Below are 20,174 nucleotides of genomic sequence, written 5' to 3' on the forward strand. Positions count from 1 at the left end.
TCTGCAGGTAGCTCCAGAGCACCGGCCCCTTAGGTCAATGCACAGATGTACTGTTGTTTAAAGGATGTGAATGGACAACTTTCCGGTTAAGCTACGTACACACGTCAGATTTTTATCGGCCAATTATCGGGCGAAAATCTGGCGTGTGTACAGTCGGTGTCGTCCATCGTCCGGACGACCGACCTGCCGGATCCATGGACGATAGACGACAGCCGATCCTAATGAAAGGGAAGGGGAGAGCGCGCAGCAGGGTGCCGCTCCGTCGCTCTCCCCCTCCCCTCTCCATAGAGCATGAACGGTGCTGTATGTACAGCACCGTTCATGCATCGTGCACTCCCTTGTCGTTGGAAAGGATCGTGAAAGATCCTTTCCAACAACAAAAATTGGAAGTGTGTACGCAGCTTTTATTTCCCCGGCTCTGAAAAGCCTAGTCATTTTTACCTTTGTTGCCAGGTCCGTAAGTGTTTCCTTATCAGGACAAAGACCTGACCCCAGACCACCTAAGGCATAAGCAGATCGAATCATGACAGGATAACCAATTTTATCAGCTGCATCCAAAGCATCTTTCACCTACAAGAAAAAGAGCTTTATTACAATACATGTAAGGTCAGACAGATAGAGCACTTAAAATAATGAGGAACATGGCTAGGTGACTGTTACATAACAGCCATATATTCATAATACTTTCTTTTTTAAGCTTATTTGCAGCATAGAGCAGAATTAATGTCACTATCTGACTTTCATTATTGTTGTGAGTGACCCAATTACATGCTCGGCATAAAATATATTATCCACTATACCAATAAATAGTTAACACTTGTATGACCACAAGAAAGAAAATACTACATTTTAATACAAAGAGAATAAATCCTAAAATGTAAGAAATTGACACATAAAAACATCAAATCCTTGTAAGTAAATCAAAAGGAAAAAAATGCTTGAGAAATTTCACAATATGATGTTAAAGTCAACACTAATGTTTAATAACACCCATAAAGCTTTTGTATTTTTTTACTTTTAGGGCATATTTAAAGGAGCTCATCTGGCTGAATAGAGATTGAATAAAAACACACACAAGCAGCCACAAATGCTTAAAAAAAGCCTATTTAAAACAATGGAGCATTTTACGTCTTTTTTGGGGGTATTTGTGTATGTTTATGGGTGTTTTCTTTTACCACTATCCAAACCCTGCATTAGTTTTGCACAGAAAACGCAATTTTTTTTTCTTTTGTTAACTGGCTCATTGGAATGAATGGGAACTCCAAAACACTGTAAAAACAGTCTATGTAGATTTATTCTAAGTGACTTTTTCATCTTAGTTTTTATAAGAAAATGAACTCAAAACATTATTTGCTCTGTTATAGGGAACATTGTATCTAATCTGTAAACTAAAAAAATTGCACCTTTTATTTGGAATTCCACATGGAAATTAGTAAAAAATTTCCTGTAATGTGAGCATTCCAAAAGACTATCTGCCGTGTGACATCATCTAAAGCTACGTACACACTTCCAATTATTATCGTTGGAAAACGAACGACGAACGTCCCTGCACGATATACACGAACGATCGTATAGCACCGATCCTGCACATAGAGGTAACGACACGATCGTTCGTAGATATTGTACACACAATAGATACGATCGTTTAAGCGATAGAGGAACTATGTGCACGACAGGAAAGTGAACGGACGTTCGTTCATCACGCATGCTCTGAACATGGACGATCAACGAACGACCGTACACACGAACGATGTTCAACGATCGTCGTCCAATCCGATCCGCCGGTCCGGTCGTTCGTTTCCAGCGACTTTCCTCGTTCGTCGGCGTCGTTGGTTACTTTTTTACGAACGATTTTTTGCCCAATCGATCGTTCGTCGTTCGATTGGAACGATAAAAATTGGAAGTGTGTACGCACCTTAAGGCCCTGCTGCCTCTAATCTCAGGAGACTTGAATTGAGATTAGATAATGTCATTTTGCTGCTCATTGTACATCCTTGTTAGGGGCCTTGGAATTAGGCAGCAAAGCCTAGTCTCTAGTAAGATGGCCCACTCCTCACAGACCCAGAGCAGAACAAGTTATGGCAAATCTGGAAAAGAGGGGATATGTAGGGCAACCACTTTTTGGGGGGAACAGCCTTCAGAGTTCAGTTTCTTAATCCACAAATCTAGAACACCGGGTTAAGATAATTTAGGCTACAGGTATTTTTGGCTCCAGTCACATTAATTTGAAAAATTACAATCACAAGACAATAACAAAGATCCCTATTCTGCAGGGCAAAGTGATTGCAAAATATCTTTAATTCTAGCATGTTGCCTAATGCTACAATAAATAAAGCAACATCTCCTATTGATGAGATATGGTATAATTCACACAACTTTCTATTCTCTGCCACATATAGTATTCAGCCTTACCGATTCCACAGCAAAGCTGGGGGCAATGGGTTCATTAATTTCATTGAGTTTGTCAGAAAAGAGCTGTCTATCTTCTGTAAACATGATGGATTCCACCGAGGTGCCCAAAACTCGTACTCCATATTCCTTGAGTACCCCACGTTTGAAAAGCTCCACACCTGTCATAAATAAAATGAGAATGAAAAACCAAGAAAGGTTTGTCTAAATCAGGTCCACAAATATTGTTTTTGGATAGACTTTCTGTTTTTTGTAATGCATAAAAAGACTGATCAAAGGTCCTACAATACCATAATTGGATTTTATACTGTACTAACCGCAGTTCAGAGCTGTCTGTCCACCCATTCCCAGAATAATTCCATCAGGTCTTTCTGACTTAATGACTTCAGTGACAAACTGAGGTGTGATAGGCAGGAAGTAGACCGTGTCAGCTTGCTTGATGCCCACCTCATTAGTCTGGACAGAGGCTATGTTGGGGTTCATAAGAACTGTTTTTACATTTTCTTCCTATGGGGCAGAAATTGCATGAGATAATCAGAAGCAAAACAATTCAATTACTTGTTCTCTAGCATCTAGGAGATCTATCAGACCATGTGCCATATTATAAAATGCTGAATAATTTAATATATGGTAATATGCTCAAAGTATATTCTATTGCCCTGCGAATCCCTCAATATATTAAAGTGCATTTTTATTTACTAATAACTAAAACTTCTAATTACTAAAACCTGTAAACATTTATTAGGATTCAGATGATAAAGATGTTGATTCAGAACAATATATGTATAAGTTATATGATTAATTGATATATGATATATTAATATAAGATTAATTGATAAATATGATTAATTGATATAGTAATTGTATCTAAACATATACAAGTAAAATTCACTTACTTTCATAGCTTTAACTGCCTGTGACCCAGAATAATCAAACTCCCCTGCTTGTCCGATAGATAGACCTCCAGAACCCAGGATGAGAACTTTAGATACCTGTATAATAGAAGACGAAAAAAGAATATAGGGAGATTTTATTAAAATTTTCATCTAGACGGGAGGACATCAGAATTAAAATAACTTTTTAGGTTAGGTTAGCGTACCAAGAAGCACAATTTTATGAAACCCCTCCTATAATATGATGATTTTGCCTCTGTATTGCTTTCCATGTAGTGTACTTTATCTGGAACTCTATTTTCTTTCTATTGCGCCTGTTACATAGAGTCACAACGCTTAAAAGGGATAAGCCTCTAATTGTAGCTACTAGAAATAAGTAAGCTCATATCAGCACTTCACACACAAATTATTCAAACACCCCAAGCAACAAAAACCTTATAAGGTGATAGAGTGATTAGCTCCTTTTTATACATTTTTAGGCTTTCTTTATGTATTTTGTAAAAAAAATTAAAAAAAATCATATACACTTTGAAGGGGTTGTTAATGAGGAAGTTTGGTTCAAATAAGACACCTTTTAAAAAAATGTGATGTTGTATTTATAAGGAAGTGATCAGTTATTTATCATCATATTACCCTAAACAGAAATTTGATGTACTTAAATAGAGTATTGATTGACACATCATTATCTTTTCACCTAATTATCATTTTCAAAAAACAGGAAAATTGTGTTATTTGTGCAAGAGTAATGCAATTTTCTCTGGAAAAAAACATTGTAGTTTCTATTTAAAATTACTTTAAATATCAGATGCAATCTATTTTAACAGAGGCATGTATTTTGTGCGTACCTAGTTGTGACTGTGATACATTTATCAAGCAAGGAAACTAATATTGTAGAGGAGCTGTATTTCTATCCTTCAAGGAAAAGAGGTATCGTCTGTTATCATTCAGGCTACTGAAATGGAATTTAGAGGATCTCAATGGTTGTTTTAGAAGGCAGAGTTGCCCTTAAGACAGAAAACCATTTTTACTCCTTATACCCTGATAGATTTTATTTTTAACTGATGGTGGTTGGTAAGTATATTTCCAAGCCATGGATTAATTCATTTTATCTATTCTTTTAGTCACCCGTCCAGCATATCTCCCATTCAACAGGTTTACTTACATCGATCCGCTTAGACTGCAGAGCTGGTTTGGGCATTACAGATGCCAGTGTGGTGCCTTTACCCTTCTTTATCATTGACATGAAGACATCAAATAAGAACTAAAATGAAGAAGAAGTAGTTCATTATATGTTCTAACCATACCAATTGATATAGTAAGTTTGCTGTCATTCTAGTGACTATTCCCAGTGAGGTCATAGTAATCTAATTATGTTCATATCTAATGCTTCCATGTACATTGATGCACCCTACCTCTGTGTCAACAGGCCCAGGGTTGGCCTCAGGGCGGAATTGTGCAGTGAAGATTGGTTTGGTCTCATGCATAATCCCCTGTGGAGAAAAAGATTGATGAAGAAATATATGTTGTTCTTATTGAAGCATTATAGCCCTAGGAACTAAAGTCACCTCATTGCTCTGGTCATTGATGTTTACAAAAAGTGGTTTCCAGCCTGCAGGTAGAGAGTTGCTATCCACTCCATAGGCATGGTTTTGAGCAGTAATGAAAGCTTGTCCATTCATGGTGTTCATAACAGGCTGGTTCTGCCCTCTGTAAAGGAAAAAAGGGGTAATGTTACAAAAAACAGTCATTCTGGTACTTGGAAAAAATTTAAGGAATATTTCATTTTTTCCATAGTATTCCTTTTCTTTTCTTTTTTTTTACTAATTTACACCTACATGGTGTCTTGATTTATTTGGGATAAATCTCCATAGCATAGTCAAGAACAGTTATAAAATGATGAAATAAAGATTAACTCATCTTAAGTCTTAAATCTAAAAAGTATTGTTGGAAGTTGGGCTTTTAAAAAGAGTATTAAGAGTTCTACATACATCATCATACATCATACAATTTGCATTTTCATATAAAGACACATGTGAATCTACTCATAAATGTAACATATTAATTAGCTGAATCACATTTGGAAAGAATTCATATACTTATTTTCATTTTTGTATTTGGATGGGTGTTACATAGCATGTTTTTTTAACCTAATTTGCATCAACTTTTTTGTAATATTTATTTCTGAAGATACAAACCAGAGAAGTTTAAATTTAAACCTTTGTTATTCACTTCACTGAAACACCCTACCTGTTAGCCATAGGCAGCCTGTATGTCTTGCCACCAGCTGCCAAAGCTGCAATTTCATTCCCCTTACAGATACCAAACACAGGCTCGGGGCGATCGCTTTGGAAGACCTAGAGGTTAATTAGAAATAAACCTCAGCTTTTCACATATACAAAGTATGATAAATTGGTTGAAATATGTTCTAGTAATTGAGTGTAGGGTTTACTAACCTTCCTGAGGTTTTGTATTAGAGGCTTTGCTAACTCTGGGTTTCCAGGGCCACTTGTAATTAGGAGACCATCATATTCCATCTTAGAGAAGTCATGATTCCACGGCACAAGGTTTACCTCTGCCCCCCGCTGAAAGCAGAAAATGAAACACATTATTAGGGAGCTGAAGTAGATGTTTTACTTTATCAAATACTTTAAACAGATCAAAGTCAAATGAATGCCTTTTCCTTTGTAAAATCCTAAGTATTTTTGCCATGGCCCTATCACAATGAATATCTGAAGAACTTATAATATATACCAAAGCTAATATTACTTTCCTTTGTTATTTTGCTCTGTATCCTTCAGTAGTGTTTTTGTAATTGTATGGCATTATGTTGTGAGATCAAATATAGTTCAGCATACCCTTAGCAACAGAGTAATGCAGACTTGGCATTATAGGTTACTGTCACACATTTATATAATATGAGCTGAAAAGAGTAAAGAATGAAAGAATGAGGAAATAAGGATCATTTGGGCTAAAGGAAAATTATAATAAATATTTTGCTGAGCATATATGTCTATATATATTTGTATAAGGCGAGAGTGCTAGCTGCTGAGCCACAATGTCACCCTAAGTCAAGATGGTGCTGCGCACATGGTTAAGCTCTTTTTGCTTGATGGAAAAAACAGTAACACATAGAAAATATGACATTTAACAACAGGGGTAACCTATGTGTTCAGTTGTTTACATGTACTGTATATTTAGAAGAAAAAAAAAGACGAATTGATAAATGGATTTTGGAACATTTATTTATAAACATGGGGCAAAAATACTATTGTTGCTACAGTTGACAGTTAAGATTTGGCTTTTATTTTCTAATCTGCAATGCAGTAGCGTTACAGTGACATGATTCTTTGTACAAGTCCATTTCCTTGGCTCAAGAAAATAAGATCTGTTACTAGCAATCCACAAACCCTGTAACTTTTTAGTATTTATAAACCTTTTTTTTAGATGATAACTAAGTTTACTTGTCAACAGGCAGTGGTAAAAGGATAGGAATTAGTGGAAATCACACTACTTCATACACTGTAATCACATACACAGGTGTCAGACCAGTTATTCTGAGCTTCTGTAGAGCTACAAAACCTTAATTAACATTCCGGTAGCCTGCTCTATTGAAAATAATACATCTGTCTGGTCAAACTTTGTGACAGGAAAAATATGTAATTCCAAAAATTCTAACCCTTTACTTTGATCAGATTGTCAGTAAAACTTGCTTTTAGTCGTGAAATCCTTCCCTGCTATATTAGTTATACTGTATACATTGGTATTATACTAGATCTGTTATTTATTGTATTTGTATAGTGTATAATTAATAGTGATGTAAAAAACTAACATACAGATTAAAGAATACTCATAGGGATAAAAATAAGAAAACTGTGAATGCTGGTTTAGTTTACAAATGTGCAGGCAGCTTGCTAGTCCCGGACACCTAACCTTGTGAGCTACTGACTTGGAACAGGCTTGCAGCTAATGAAGTCTGAAAAGCCAGAATTAATACTCTGCATACCTTTTACCATTCCAAGTCGGTGCTATAGTAGGAAAGGTAGGCAGGATTAGGAGGACAGCTCAAATCTTTATCCAGGTATCACTTTTTAGATTGTCTGGTTTATGGTCAACAAATGCCCAGTTGGGCTTAAGCATGTGCCCTGCACTCCTATTCGTTCCTGTGGGAAATTAGTCTGGAGTGCGGGCCCATACTCCAGTGCTCCCCATAGCGCTCCATGAATTACTAATGTATTGGTGTACAACATTTACATATGTGAGCACTGAGAGTATTGTCTGTTCACAATGGGGTGAATTGAAAACGAAATATCTAACTCAACATAACATATAGTACACTTACCTTTACCAACTGACGGATAATGTTGTGCTTTACTCCGCAGTCTACAGCTACAATTTTGACAGGATTCCCTTTGCCAAATACTTTGATTTCCTGGAATGACATAAAAAAGAGACTTTTTGAAAACTGTCCTAAAACCCCCCTTGCCCTTTGGTGCCTTTATTCTAGTGTGAAGCCAATTCCAAACATTTTATGATATTCTAAATAAAATCCTGATTGCCTATTCATGATCTAACAATGGGGATTAAAATTAGACAAAAAACAATTCCTATGGGTTACCTTTGAAACGCCCATAGCACTTCATAAACAGTTACACATATTGCACCAGCAAGCATAGTGAGAGGCCCTACAGGACCCCACTAAATCAAGCGTAACTCTTACCTGTTTGCCTATTTACCTAGAGACTGTTAACAAATGTTCACAAGTATATTTATACCTTGCATTATAATCTTGGTTGGGGATTTAAACTAAACAGTGAATAATCTTAACAACCAAAGTACATATTTCTAGTAAACACACTCCTAACCCTTCTCTAATACACTCTGCTATGTAAAAAAGAATTTCTGTAGTAAACATATGAAATGACAAAGTCTGTCAAAGCTTCCTGACCTATCAAGGGTGAAACAGTATCTGGAAATGCATTACACATTGTATGCTGCTACCTTTTATCTGATATAAAAAAAAACAATGTAATTTAAAAGCTTAGTGAAAGTAAGCTAGAAAAGTCCCAATGATCAGGAACAAGAAGGATCTCTTATAATTATGCTGGATATACCCTGTGTGTTTATTGAGATAGCACAGTAGGGATTCAACATAGCCGGCAGCTGCAGATCAGATGCCAGCAGTGTTACAGAACATATTGAGATGCACCAGCCTAAAATTATAGATTGATTGGCTGTGGTACTCCTACATCACTATAGCAGATTTGGACTTGCATCTATCTGGTAAGAGGTGTAGCCCTATAATAAGCAAGTGAGAGTTATTAATTCTATTCCATCTACATTAAATAAACCATTTGTCATTTTCTATCAGGATCGTTGCAGGAAGCAAGAGTAATAAAAATCTATGGCGAGGACATGCCCTATTGTAAATGTTCACAATATTTCATATATTTCAGAGCCTGTAATTTAGTGGTAGCTCCTCATGGTGACTATTACTTATCTTCACCTTTTTTTTGAAACACTTAAAAGTATACTGATTAGCTTTGGTGTTGGAATTGTTTGCCAACAGTTCATTGAATTGACCCCAAATTCAAAGTCAGTGTCCAATGTATTGTTTAAATTTTAAGTATGCTGTACATACTATTGTGACCCTCAAAATATAGATTCTCATTGGTCACTATGAGTTAGGGTGCTTTGTGAATCATTTCTTGTCTTATCCCTGAGCCCATTTACTGCAATACTACTTTTTAAACAACCTTATGCTATGTATGAAATCTTATTCAAAGGTTTCCATTCACTAGAAACATTTTATAATCTCCATATCCAAACTTAATTTGCTCAAATATTTTGAGTCCATTTTATTGGTGTGTACAGCATTTAATGAAATAGGCAGAAGCAGATGTTAAGAAATCAATTTTTGGCTCTTGCTGAAAACAAATGTACCTCACGCTGATTCATATTAAGCGGCTGTTTATCACTAAGGCAGACAGATTACTGCGTTCACTAATTATTGCCACTGGTAAATTTCATTATTGTCAAGTTTATTTTACTAGATGGCTTTAAGAGCCTTCAAGCCTAAGTTATGAACATTCTTCCTGTTGCGCCTGGTATCAAGTGAAAATGTGTCAGCCTCTTAATGCATTCAGACAGCCAACCTCCCTAATAAACCATGAAATTACAAAACCAGACCCTTTATTAAGGTGACAGTAAAACAGGGATGATTGAATGGGTTGTCTTCGATATAGCCTAAGGCAGGACTATGCATACTAACAATATGATTGCGCTATTTTTTAAGATGCTAAGCTCAAGAAGATTTTAGGGTAATTACATGATGTCCTAAAATTGCACAATATTTGACTTGGTGGTGAGAACTACTGGTAACAATGAAATACATTGGAACAGTGATCTAGTAAGTTTCTTTTAAATGTCTAATACCTTCAGGGTTCTTCGCAAAACACAAAAAAGCTCATCTTTAGGGAGAGAGAAAAAATCCCTTTACACTTCATTGCCATGTACACAATCTATAGTTTTTATTTTAAAAAAATGAAATGCCCCGAATACTTTTTTTATTTTTTGCGTTTAGCAATGAGTAGGGAGGGTCTGGTCTTCAATCCTTCAATGCCCACATCACCTTCTTGTGACATGGGGTCTACCCACTGACTGTCAAATAGACCCATCAGCATTTATGAGTGAGGGTGAGCAAGGCAGCAAATTCTGATGAGAGGTTTTTTAAACTAAAGTTTTTAAAGTGAAATACTACATTTACCTGCAATGTTTTCCACTACAGCATGTGAGATTTCAGGATATGATCTAAAATGTTTATGGACTACAACTGCCGCATTTTCTCTCCTTCATGTTCATTTTCCCGGCTAGTTTGTTTCCCTTTCACATTGTATTAGTTGGTGAGTCTAGACGTTTACTATACTACTTTTGGTAATTGCTAGAGCTTGTTCTCTCTTCTGGTCTTTTTAAACAAACCTGTTGGCCCATCACTATCATACTTTTACTAGTTTAACATATTTCACACTAAAGATAATGTTATAACTAATAGTTGGTTTAGATCATTTTTCATGGACTTACCTTACAATATCATATTTATCAAAATGTAGTCATTTTTGATAAACCATGATTATAGTTGATTGAAATAGAATTCAAGACTATTTCAAATATACCCAGCAGAAGAATGGTATGCCATAATGATATTAGAAGTAGCTAAGTTTCTTACCTTTGTTGACACTTCTGCAATAAGGTTTCTTTTGTTTGGGTCAACAAATTCCACTGGCTGACCTTCAAATTCAATTTTACCCAGTACAGTGCCCTGCAAAAAAAATAAACCATTCATACCTAATAATTATGAGAAAAGATGACCATTCACTAGATTACCTTTTGATTTTGTTCCTGCTAAGGAGTTGGGATGTAAATGCCATTTTATATAGTGGAAATAGGGTCACTAAAAACAGGTAAGACTTGCATGTGCCTTGAGCTATATCGCTGGTCTACTGATCACTAAATGTGATTTGTTTTTCATTATTTTCTCTGTTTTAACTGATTAGATTTGTTATTCTTTTTGTTCAAAGAGCATATTTATACTAATTTCTACCTAAAATATATTTCCTGATCTGTTTCTCATTCTTTCAAGTTCATCTTTCAAACATTTACGATGTTCCCAATTATGTCTAGTTAGGGTTGTGTAAAGGCTGGAAGAGTTTGTTCGTGTCAGTCACTCACTCAAAAGAAGTTCCTCTCCTCTTGAATCAAATGGTCTCACTCTAGACCAAGGGGTGTCAAACTCAAATACACAGAGGGCCGAAAATAAAAACTTAGACCAAGTCAGGAGCCAAACTTGAAATTTGTTGAAAAAATTGAGGAAGTTTACTACTTCATCAATAACTAACAAAAACAAACCCCTCTACACACACTTTAGGGTTGAAAAGACTAATTTCTATCTATCTATGCAGACTGTGTGTTGTTCATCATCTCACATCACAAGTTTGTGTGACACTAAATATTACACTATGCAGTCTCTAATGGATTGAAACAAACACAATGCCCCTGGTAGTCAGGCGCCATTGCCTAGGCCTTGTGTCACATGATGGGTGTACAGGAATAATGTCTATGTATTGCATGTATTGAAAGTAATGATGTGAGGTGGTAATGTGGGCAGGCGGGCCAGATGTAGTTGTAGATGTAGATGTAGTTCATTTTCGGAATTCTTTGGGGGGCCAAAAAAAAGGACTTTGAGGGCCAGATTTGTCTGCGGGCAAGAGTTTAACACCCCTGCTCTAGACCCTTACGAAATTACACAAAACTTAACTTTTAACAATAGTATATCTGTTCTCTATTGTTTTCTTTGGCTTATAAATGATATATTTTACCTTGATTACTCTTTATACAGAAATCGTTTCTAAGAATCCATCTGTGTGTAACTTTTATTACACATGTGTGTTGTATCTTAAACTACACATTTCATGATTTTGCATTTTTCCTATAAAAAGTACACGGTCCTAAACCTAAATGTTTGTCAGATATGCCCTGTAAGCATTTTTTAACCATGTGACAAAAAAATTCACACTCTGATTTGAAAACCTGAACCTCATGTCATCATTCTGTCAACTATTTCATGATTAATAGACATGCTGCAGATGCTATACCAAGACACATAAGGCATTATAAAAAAATGCAACTTTCAGCTTCTCAAAATATTATGTGAAAGTAATCAAAAAGAAATAGTGCCTTCTTAGTTGATTGTATGAATAACAGAAACTACAATTGGCGTTTTGTCAATGTTTTTACAAAAATATATCTATATATATATATTTCATTGGTACTATCATGTGTGCACAATAAATTGAAACCTAAATATATACATGGTGTTAGTTTTTTTTTAAGTTGTAAAAGAGTTATTTTATTTGCATATTATAAAAACACTTGGTTCTTTAATTTAAGAAATAGGTTACAGCAGCTGTCAGTTACCAGTTCTGCTTGAAAAAGGCATTAGCAAACAATAGAACAGCAGGAGTTCAAGGTTTGCATTATTTTTTTTTATTTAATAATACAGCTCTCTGGAAAATAGTTCACACATGGAACTGCAGATAAGCTGACGAGTTTAATTATTTTATCAACAGAAAAATGAAAAGTAATGCTTGCGAATTATCTTATTATCACCTTGAGAAATGAATTATGAAAGAGTGTAATAGACTTTTCTTAAGAAAAGTTTTGGTAAATTTAGGGCCCAATTTGTAGTGGTTAAAAGGACAGATAGTTTGGAATTATGGTAAACATGATCTCTGAGACTTTGGTTTATTTATCCTATAAGGCTACTAAGGGCAATTTTCAAGGCAAAAATGTCTATTTGCAGCTGGACTTATCCAATTTATAGAGATAATTTGCTCTGGACCCCATCTGGTATGACAGCACTGTGTGGTCAAGAACACACCCCAACTTGCCTCTTTCCTATTCCTATAGGAAAGAACATGCACCCAAAGCATTTTTTTCCAATAATTGGAGTAACAAGCAACAAGTGATACCTGATGTTAGAGAGAGATCCTAATCTGAAATGTTTAGGTGGCTTACAGGTTAAATTTACCTAACCTGACCAGGCTCTGATCTCTTAATAGTGTTCTGCTTCACTAATACACCACATAAAAGGAGGAGAAAAAAAACACTCCACATTCTGTTCTTGCAGCCTTACCATATAGCAAAGATTTTTTGAATGTCAATAAGCTAACTTCATGCATAACATATTTTCTTTTTTTTTTCTTTTTTTTTCAGTTAACAATTTTTTTATTTTACATTTCTAAAGTTGGCAAACTGTAAATTTTGCACATTTTTTTGGAATTGGAAAATGTTATCATTTCTGAAATTTTCATTGTTACACACAGGAAACATACTAATATCCTATTAGCAGTAAGAATAAATAAGAGTACCTTATCTCTGATCTTTTTTGCAAGCATTCTGGTATCAATTCCACAGAGTGCTGGAACCTAATAAGGAGAAAAAGTATGTAAAAACTAATGAGGATTTATTATTAGGTATTACCTATAACATATAAATATAACAAATAAATTTTATAGGTTTCATATATTAAAAAATACAATACTGGGTAAAATGTGGAATATGCGTGAAAACAAAATAAGCAGATTAGGAAATGAAAAAAAAACAGCAATCTTAAACAGAAGAAGTAGGACAGGAAAACAGTACAAGTAATTAAATATGCCAGTGTAGTTTTGTGCTTTTTTAATATCTCCATTTTATAAACTCAACAAACTTCAACACTATGTGAAAATGGTAACAAACCGTCAGATGAATAAGTGGAGAACAAATAAAGAATCAGCATTTTAGTGTGAAATAACTGGATTTTTATATGGGTAGTATCAGAATTCCATAACTGGAGTTTGAAGTTACAAATCCTTTCACTTTTGTGTAGCAAACCTATCACATATCATCATCTGCATTTATTGGTCCAATCCTAAGTATATTTTGACAATGTATTTATAGGCTTATTGGGCTTTCCGCTGGTTATAGGTAAATTACTGATGTTTTGAAAAATACTGAGAATAAATGCATGGCCACTTTAATCCCAGAGTTCACTAGTTAAAGAATTACTGTTCTGATCATCATTGAGTTTGAATAAAGGGAGTTGCACTTATAAAGATTATCCACAAGATGGCAATGTTGTACAATTTGCCAGTTGCTAATATAAAATCATTGTGATTCCTGCAGTGTTGCAGCTGTTTATATAACTAAAGAATATTAGTAGTGATCATAGAAAAGCTGGGCATATATGTAGAAAAACAAAATGTAAATATCTTTTTTTATAGGAAGCCTGCGATGTGCAGTGACATTTTTCTTCTACGTAGCATGAATAGTTATGTTCCCTTATTCCCACATCTCACATTATAAAAAGACATCCACTACACTGATGATGGCCCACAAGTGGAAGAAATAGTTATAAATTATTAAGCTGTATTTGTTCTATTGATTAGTTAGTATAAATGTATAGTTGGTCACTGGAACCTTAAAAGGAGGATTACCATAGCTCCACTCCTTATGTAATAATGAAGTGTAATTAATGAAGTGTAATTAATGAAGTCTAAAGCCCCTTATTTTTAGAGAAAAGAGAAATTGATAAAACGTTGACTTCTTTAGTACCAAATGTAAAAAATAAAGCACATATTAACCAAACAACCTCACATACCCCAACAATGCAAAATGTTTATGTTTCCTAAACAAAGCCCTCATGGATTTCCTGCTGCTTTGCTAATATATATATAAATGTTTCCAATTTGTAAGGTGTATCTTATTTTTTGGCAAACTTGATGACAATCTGATACAAACCTTTTCTTCATGCAGCCATTCAGATAGTGACTTGACTGCCCCCCAGTGACTGTAGTCATGACTGTAATCCAGCACCAGTAGACCAGATGCCTAAGAAAATGTAAAACATAAAAAAACTTGTCAGTAATTATTGGTAACCCCTTTACTAAGGCATTATTATCATAATTATTCTAAGTAATGGATATGTACAGCAACAGATCAACCATTAATGATCATTTTTGAGCAGCTTACGATGTGCTATGTGGTTGCCACAATGCTCCTTATTTCTTTATTATTAGAAAGGGGCATGTACTCCACAAATCAACAATATTTGGAATGCAAATTTGTAGTAACTATTATAGGGTAGGAAACATGATCACCCCACTTAGTACCAATCACAACATGACATGTAAATGTGTAAATGTAAAATGTAATGTAAATGTAATGTTAGGAATGAGAGATGGGAATGTGCTGTTGAATGCACTGTGCAGAGCCCACAATGGGAACCTTTGGACACAATGCCCACAGACATTACCCTGTTGTCCTCTATGGTCTACCTATAGGTGAAAGGTATAAGACCTGCAATGACAATAGTGCAAAGCTGACCCCACTATGCCAACCACATGCACCATGAAGTGTACAGCTCAGCTCTATTACCAGCACAAAACCCCTACATGCCATGAACAATGTAAGTCCTGTGGACAAATGGGAGTTACATCTTTGGTGGTCACCCAAAGGCTAAAGAGGGTTGCCATTGACCCAGAAGAGTCAGTAGTAATGATGGCAGATTTTGAAGATACTGCAATGACAGAATCCTGGACTTTTCATTGCTGTAGAGCATCAAGAAAAAATAAGTGTAAGCTGTATTATGGGAAAAAGCTCACCCAGTTTAGTTCTGTTATAATACAACCCTGACACTTAGAACATTCTACTAAATCCTGGTATGACATTTGTTTCTGTTGGTCATCCACATAACTGACTTTGCAACTGATCATATCTGGTACAAAGTTCTCATGTTGATTCCTGCACACCGTAGACATGCAGAGTTTGCATGATCACAGTATGAAATCTGACAAAATGTATGCTTTTACAGTGAGTTTTAAATATTAGTTTTCTTCTGGGCAATGGGCCAATACAAATAAATATAGAGAAAGTTCAGTGTACAGTACAATACAGAAATGGTATAGTATAGCTTTCACCTGGATATTCTCGGACTCAATGTATTTCATGAGGCCATAGGCATCTCGGGCCCTGGTGTCAGGTGCACCGCCATTTCCAATTATCGGGTTGGTAAGAGTAAGAATCTGACCGTGATAGCTTGGATCTGTCACAGCTTCCACATATCTAGAAGCATAAGATAGCAAAGTGAATAAACCTGCAATCTCTCACTCTAGGAAAAAAGAACATTAATAAAAATGCAGCTATACATGTCAACATGGCACCTGCATTAAATTGTTGTACAGCTTTGATTTAGATGATTAGTTTTGCATCTCAGTGCCAAATGAAAAACACTTGCATAATGTATATGTAAACCCAATCAATACAAACGCCTAATCACTTTAACATTTTATTGTAATGTTCAATATATTTCATTTTAAGCCTCCTATATAAAAAATAAATTCTACTTTTACTATGATGCTGGGGTATCTTGCTTCAGTCTCAGATTTAGCTGCATAGAGTGTGCTTAAAGTTAATCCCACCACACAAACTGCATATTGAGCAGTGTCCATGTCATCCCCACCGACTTTGCTCACTTAGGCTGCATACAAAGTCTGAGTTTTTCAGCTGTAGCCTCTGCACCTCTCTCCTCTCTGCAGAAGATGATCCTGCTATAAAGGTTTTTATTTAGGCAACACAATTACAATACCCTGTTTCTGTTTCCCAATTAATCATCTTTCTCACAATATCATACACTCTCCCAAAAGACATAATGGGCATGATTTAATAAAGCTCTCCAAGGCTGGAGAGGATACATGTTCATCAGTGAAGCTCATGTATGGCCGCAGTTGGTATGATGAGAAAATCCCTACTGAGCAATGACTTCCAATAAGTAGTTGTAAAAGGCTGATGTAGTTTAGCAGTGTTAATATGCATGAGAACAACAAAAAATGGTTGGATAAAAAAGGTGAGTACTTTACAAAGTAAAAAACAGTTAGCATGTACCCTAAATTCCTGACATTTAGTGCACTAGAGAACAAAATGCAAGTTAGTGTCAAAGTGTACATGCATCTCTTTGCCTTTTTGTGCCATATTTGTAAAGTATTTTAAAAATGATTGTTGCCTTTTCTTGATTGCATTGGTCAAATCATGCTTATGTTTGTTTTATACTTAAAATAACTGTTTAGTATTAAATAATCTAAAAAACAAATTTGCAATTTTTAAAAGATGCAAAATAAATCTCAAAACAAAGTATTGAGGTTGGCTTCAATATTGTCAGTTCCACCACTTTACAGTACTTATTCAAGGTAACAAATATTTATTATTACATTTAGAATAAATTTAGGAATTTTAGCTTTAACTTACCCTCCCAATCCGGTGTTAAAGATGACTTCACCGGCAACTGATGCAGGGTGGCCAAAAGAGTATCCTTTAATTTTTGTACCATCTTCAAGCACTAAATTGGCAGTTTGTGCCTAAACATAACATGTGTAATTGTTAGCATGAAGCCATAATCAATAGTATACTGGGTATTTAAAAAAAAAAAAAAAAATCCTCCCCCTTACATTCACAGAAGTTTTCTTCCGCATCACAAAATATTTATGACCTCACTATGACATAAAACTAAAGCATAACTTGGCACCTTAATCCTATAGGGCACAAGCACACACCACAAAAAAAGATAAAATGATAAACAGAATAATCAGGGTACAACTAACCAGGTGAACATGTAAAGATACAGACTTGTACATGGATATGTGTTGTTTTATGTATATTTAAACTGCGCTAAGACTTCTAACGGTATGGAAAGGGACCTTCTCAAATACGAGAAGACTTTATTTGAAAGTGAGAGTTGTCCCTAAATCGGTGCTTGATTTTTATTGCAACATTCAGTTAGCCAAAGAAATTGCCATTTCTATCATCAGTATTTGTGTTAGAATTTTTTTTATATATATTCTCAATAAAGAATGTCTATACAGTTAATTAAAGTCCACTCATATAGTCTACATTTTGTAAACTTGACTCTACATTTTGTACTGTAATCTGTCCTTGACCTTCCCATCTACCAGTGTTGCTGTGTTATGCAAATATGAGAGCAAATCTTACTGTAACCTCAACAGGAGTCGTTGGGTGATGAATGACATTTTCCCAATGAACTCTGAACAAATATCTCATACAGTAATGTGTATATATATATATATATATACATATCATTCTGACTGAAAATATTTCTGATTAATTTGTAGTTGTATTTCTGTATTTTGATTTTGTTTGTAAGATTATTTTGAATGAGTTAAACTAACAAATGCAACATATGAAATTAAAGCGTCAGAGTTATAAATACATTTAGTAGCAGTATGGAATGCTGCTAGTTCACTAATGTTAAATATAGGTTGGTAAATATTTTATGGCTACTATGTTCCCATTACTAAGTGCCCATAACTAGAATATCATCATATGGTACAGGCATAAGCAGTGTGCATGGGTATGTGGTGTGGACTTATCATGAAGTCATTTTTTCAGATTTTCCATGTCAGCATTATCTACCTAGGCATGATGTACAATGACAATACTTGTCAGTTAAATGTATGCAAAAAAAAGTATTACCTCACTTTAAAAGCATCAGAACTTGTAGGGTGAAGTAGTAGTGGTATATACACCTGTATATTAAAACAGTCTTTCTTTTGTACCCCTATGATATAACCACTGTCCCTATTGATTTTCAGAACTGTTTGCTTTATTTCCAAGTCATTCTAGCTGTGTGTGGTCTGTGCATTGCTATACAAGTAACCCATAGGTAAAGCAACATCACTATTTCTTGTGCAGCCCTAATCAACAAACACATTTACTTTTTCAGTACAATCTAAGCCTGGCCACACATATCCTGATGAAGCAATGCTACCCATTTAATGTATCCATGTAGAGGTGCATTTTGTCCCCCTTTATCTACTTTAATTCAGTGATGTGTGTTGTGTCATTGTGTATTTAATACAAGAGCACCATTCCTATTCTAAATGCTTTTCTTATTTTGCATAGTGCAAACAATCTGTATGCGTGCACATTTTACCTATATATTCATTGTCTTTTTTTTATACATCATGCCACATATCATAAAAACACCCAGGATAGTAATTTGTCATTGCACAATTTCAGATAAAATGCACAAAACCTTATTATATGCGTCTTTATGCATTTAAGATGTAGTGTAATATGTCTAATTAATGCATGTAAGCCCACAAAGATGCTTATTAATCTACTTTAAACTGCACTAAACTGCAACTTCTTAGTAATCTGTAGATTAACTACAAAGTTATAGATTGGGATTTCTATTTTTTTTTAAATCATGCATAAAAAAGTACTTTTTTGCAAGAAAATGTACAATTGCAAATGGGCCATTACCAACCAATGCAAAATCAAATCAATGCAAATCAATGCAAAAAAGTGGAAAACCGCTGGTAATCTCTGGTAATATGGTAAAAGATAAAACGTTCACTGCATATGACTCTCTAATAGCCATGGGGCAAATTAGGGAAAAGAAAATCACAGTCAGTCTCACTGCCAAGTGACTCTGGGTAAGAAATCTACTTTTATAAACATATCAATATCAATCATCAATGTCAGCAATATCAATGTTTTCCTGTAGAGAACAATTTACTGGGTATAAAAGCCAGGTAATCTTTTTTTACAATTGCTGCAAAAAAGTGTTTATATTGTTAAATTGGTGAAACACTGGATGGTGCATACAATTCACCCTGGTAATAGACACCCATATGATATAGTATATCCTATACACCCTGTTTTGGTGGACATAGATAATTATTACATTAATGAGTAAAAATAAACGCGAATCAATTTAAGCATGTATGTGTTGAACTAAAAGTATAAAAAATAGCAATTTGACAAATAAAATAGTGATACCTTGACACTCATAAGCCGGATGCCGGCTTTGGAAAAGCCCCGATAATGATGGGCCGCTGCATTGAGAACTCCTGTCTTGGCTGACTTAAACACAGACAAAATCCGAGTCATCTTTTGGGCCCTGAGGAGCTGTTCTGCAGCTCTTTCTGATCAAGAAGTTGTATAGGATGTTTGTCCCTCAGAGCCGCTGGGAAGAAAGAGGCTTCAGACCAGGTCACATTTAGTAATATTTGCACCTATGTGGGCATTAAATAAATTGAAGCCAAACTCCGCCTTGCCTGTATCCCCACCTATTTTTACACTGAAAGTATACCCTGATATTTTACGTGTCTGTGTGACTTGGTTGCAACATAGATTAAACATTATCTTTTGGAGTGATGTTCAAACAGACAACTTAATAAGACCTCTGCTTTTCTTTTATCAGTAAAGCTATATTGGCCTATGGAAGTCAATCAATACAAAATTACAAAAAAAAAATATTGC

General features: G+C 35.1%; 1 protein-coding gene across 1 annotated transcript in view; it reads right to left on the reverse strand.

Moving 5' to 3' along the window:
• CPS1 (carbamoyl-phosphate synthase 1) overlaps positions 1-19,908 on the reverse strand; it is a 64,476-nt gene extending 44,568 nt beyond the window's left edge. Inside the window, exons 1-16 of the mRNA XM_072418552.1 lie at positions 19,692-19,908; positions 17,139-17,248; positions 15,815-15,959; positions 14,637-14,726; positions 13,226-13,282; positions 10,525-10,617; positions 7,642-7,731; positions 5,756-5,884; positions 5,550-5,656; positions 4,868-5,009; positions 4,715-4,792; positions 4,465-4,563; positions 3,306-3,401; positions 2,727-2,916; positions 2,413-2,570; positions 442-570 (exon numbers count right to left, since the gene is read on the reverse strand). Of these exons, the coding sequence (XP_072274653.1) occupies positions 442-570; positions 2,413-2,570; positions 2,727-2,916; positions 3,306-3,401; positions 4,465-4,563; positions 4,715-4,792; positions 4,868-5,009; positions 5,550-5,656; positions 5,756-5,884; positions 7,642-7,731; positions 10,525-10,617; positions 13,226-13,282; positions 14,637-14,726; positions 15,815-15,959; positions 17,139-17,248; positions 19,692-19,802 (1,824 nt within the window). The 5' untranslated portion in view covers positions 19,803-19,908. The remainder of the gene's footprint in view (positions 1-441; positions 571-2,412; positions 2,571-2,726; positions 2,917-3,305; positions 3,402-4,464; positions 4,564-4,714; positions 4,793-4,867; positions 5,010-5,549; positions 5,657-5,755; positions 5,885-7,641; positions 7,732-10,524; positions 10,618-13,225; positions 13,283-14,636; positions 14,727-15,814; positions 15,960-17,138; positions 17,249-19,691) is intronic.
• Positions 19,909-20,174: the final 266 nt, after the last annotated feature.

The sequence above is a fragment of the Pyxicephalus adspersus genome, chromosome 7 (genome assembly GCF_032062135.1).
Source record: "Pyxicephalus adspersus chromosome 7, UCB_Pads_2.0, whole genome shotgun sequence".
NCBI lineage: Eukaryota > Metazoa > Chordata > Amphibia > Anura > Pyxicephalidae > Pyxicephalus > Pyxicephalus adspersus.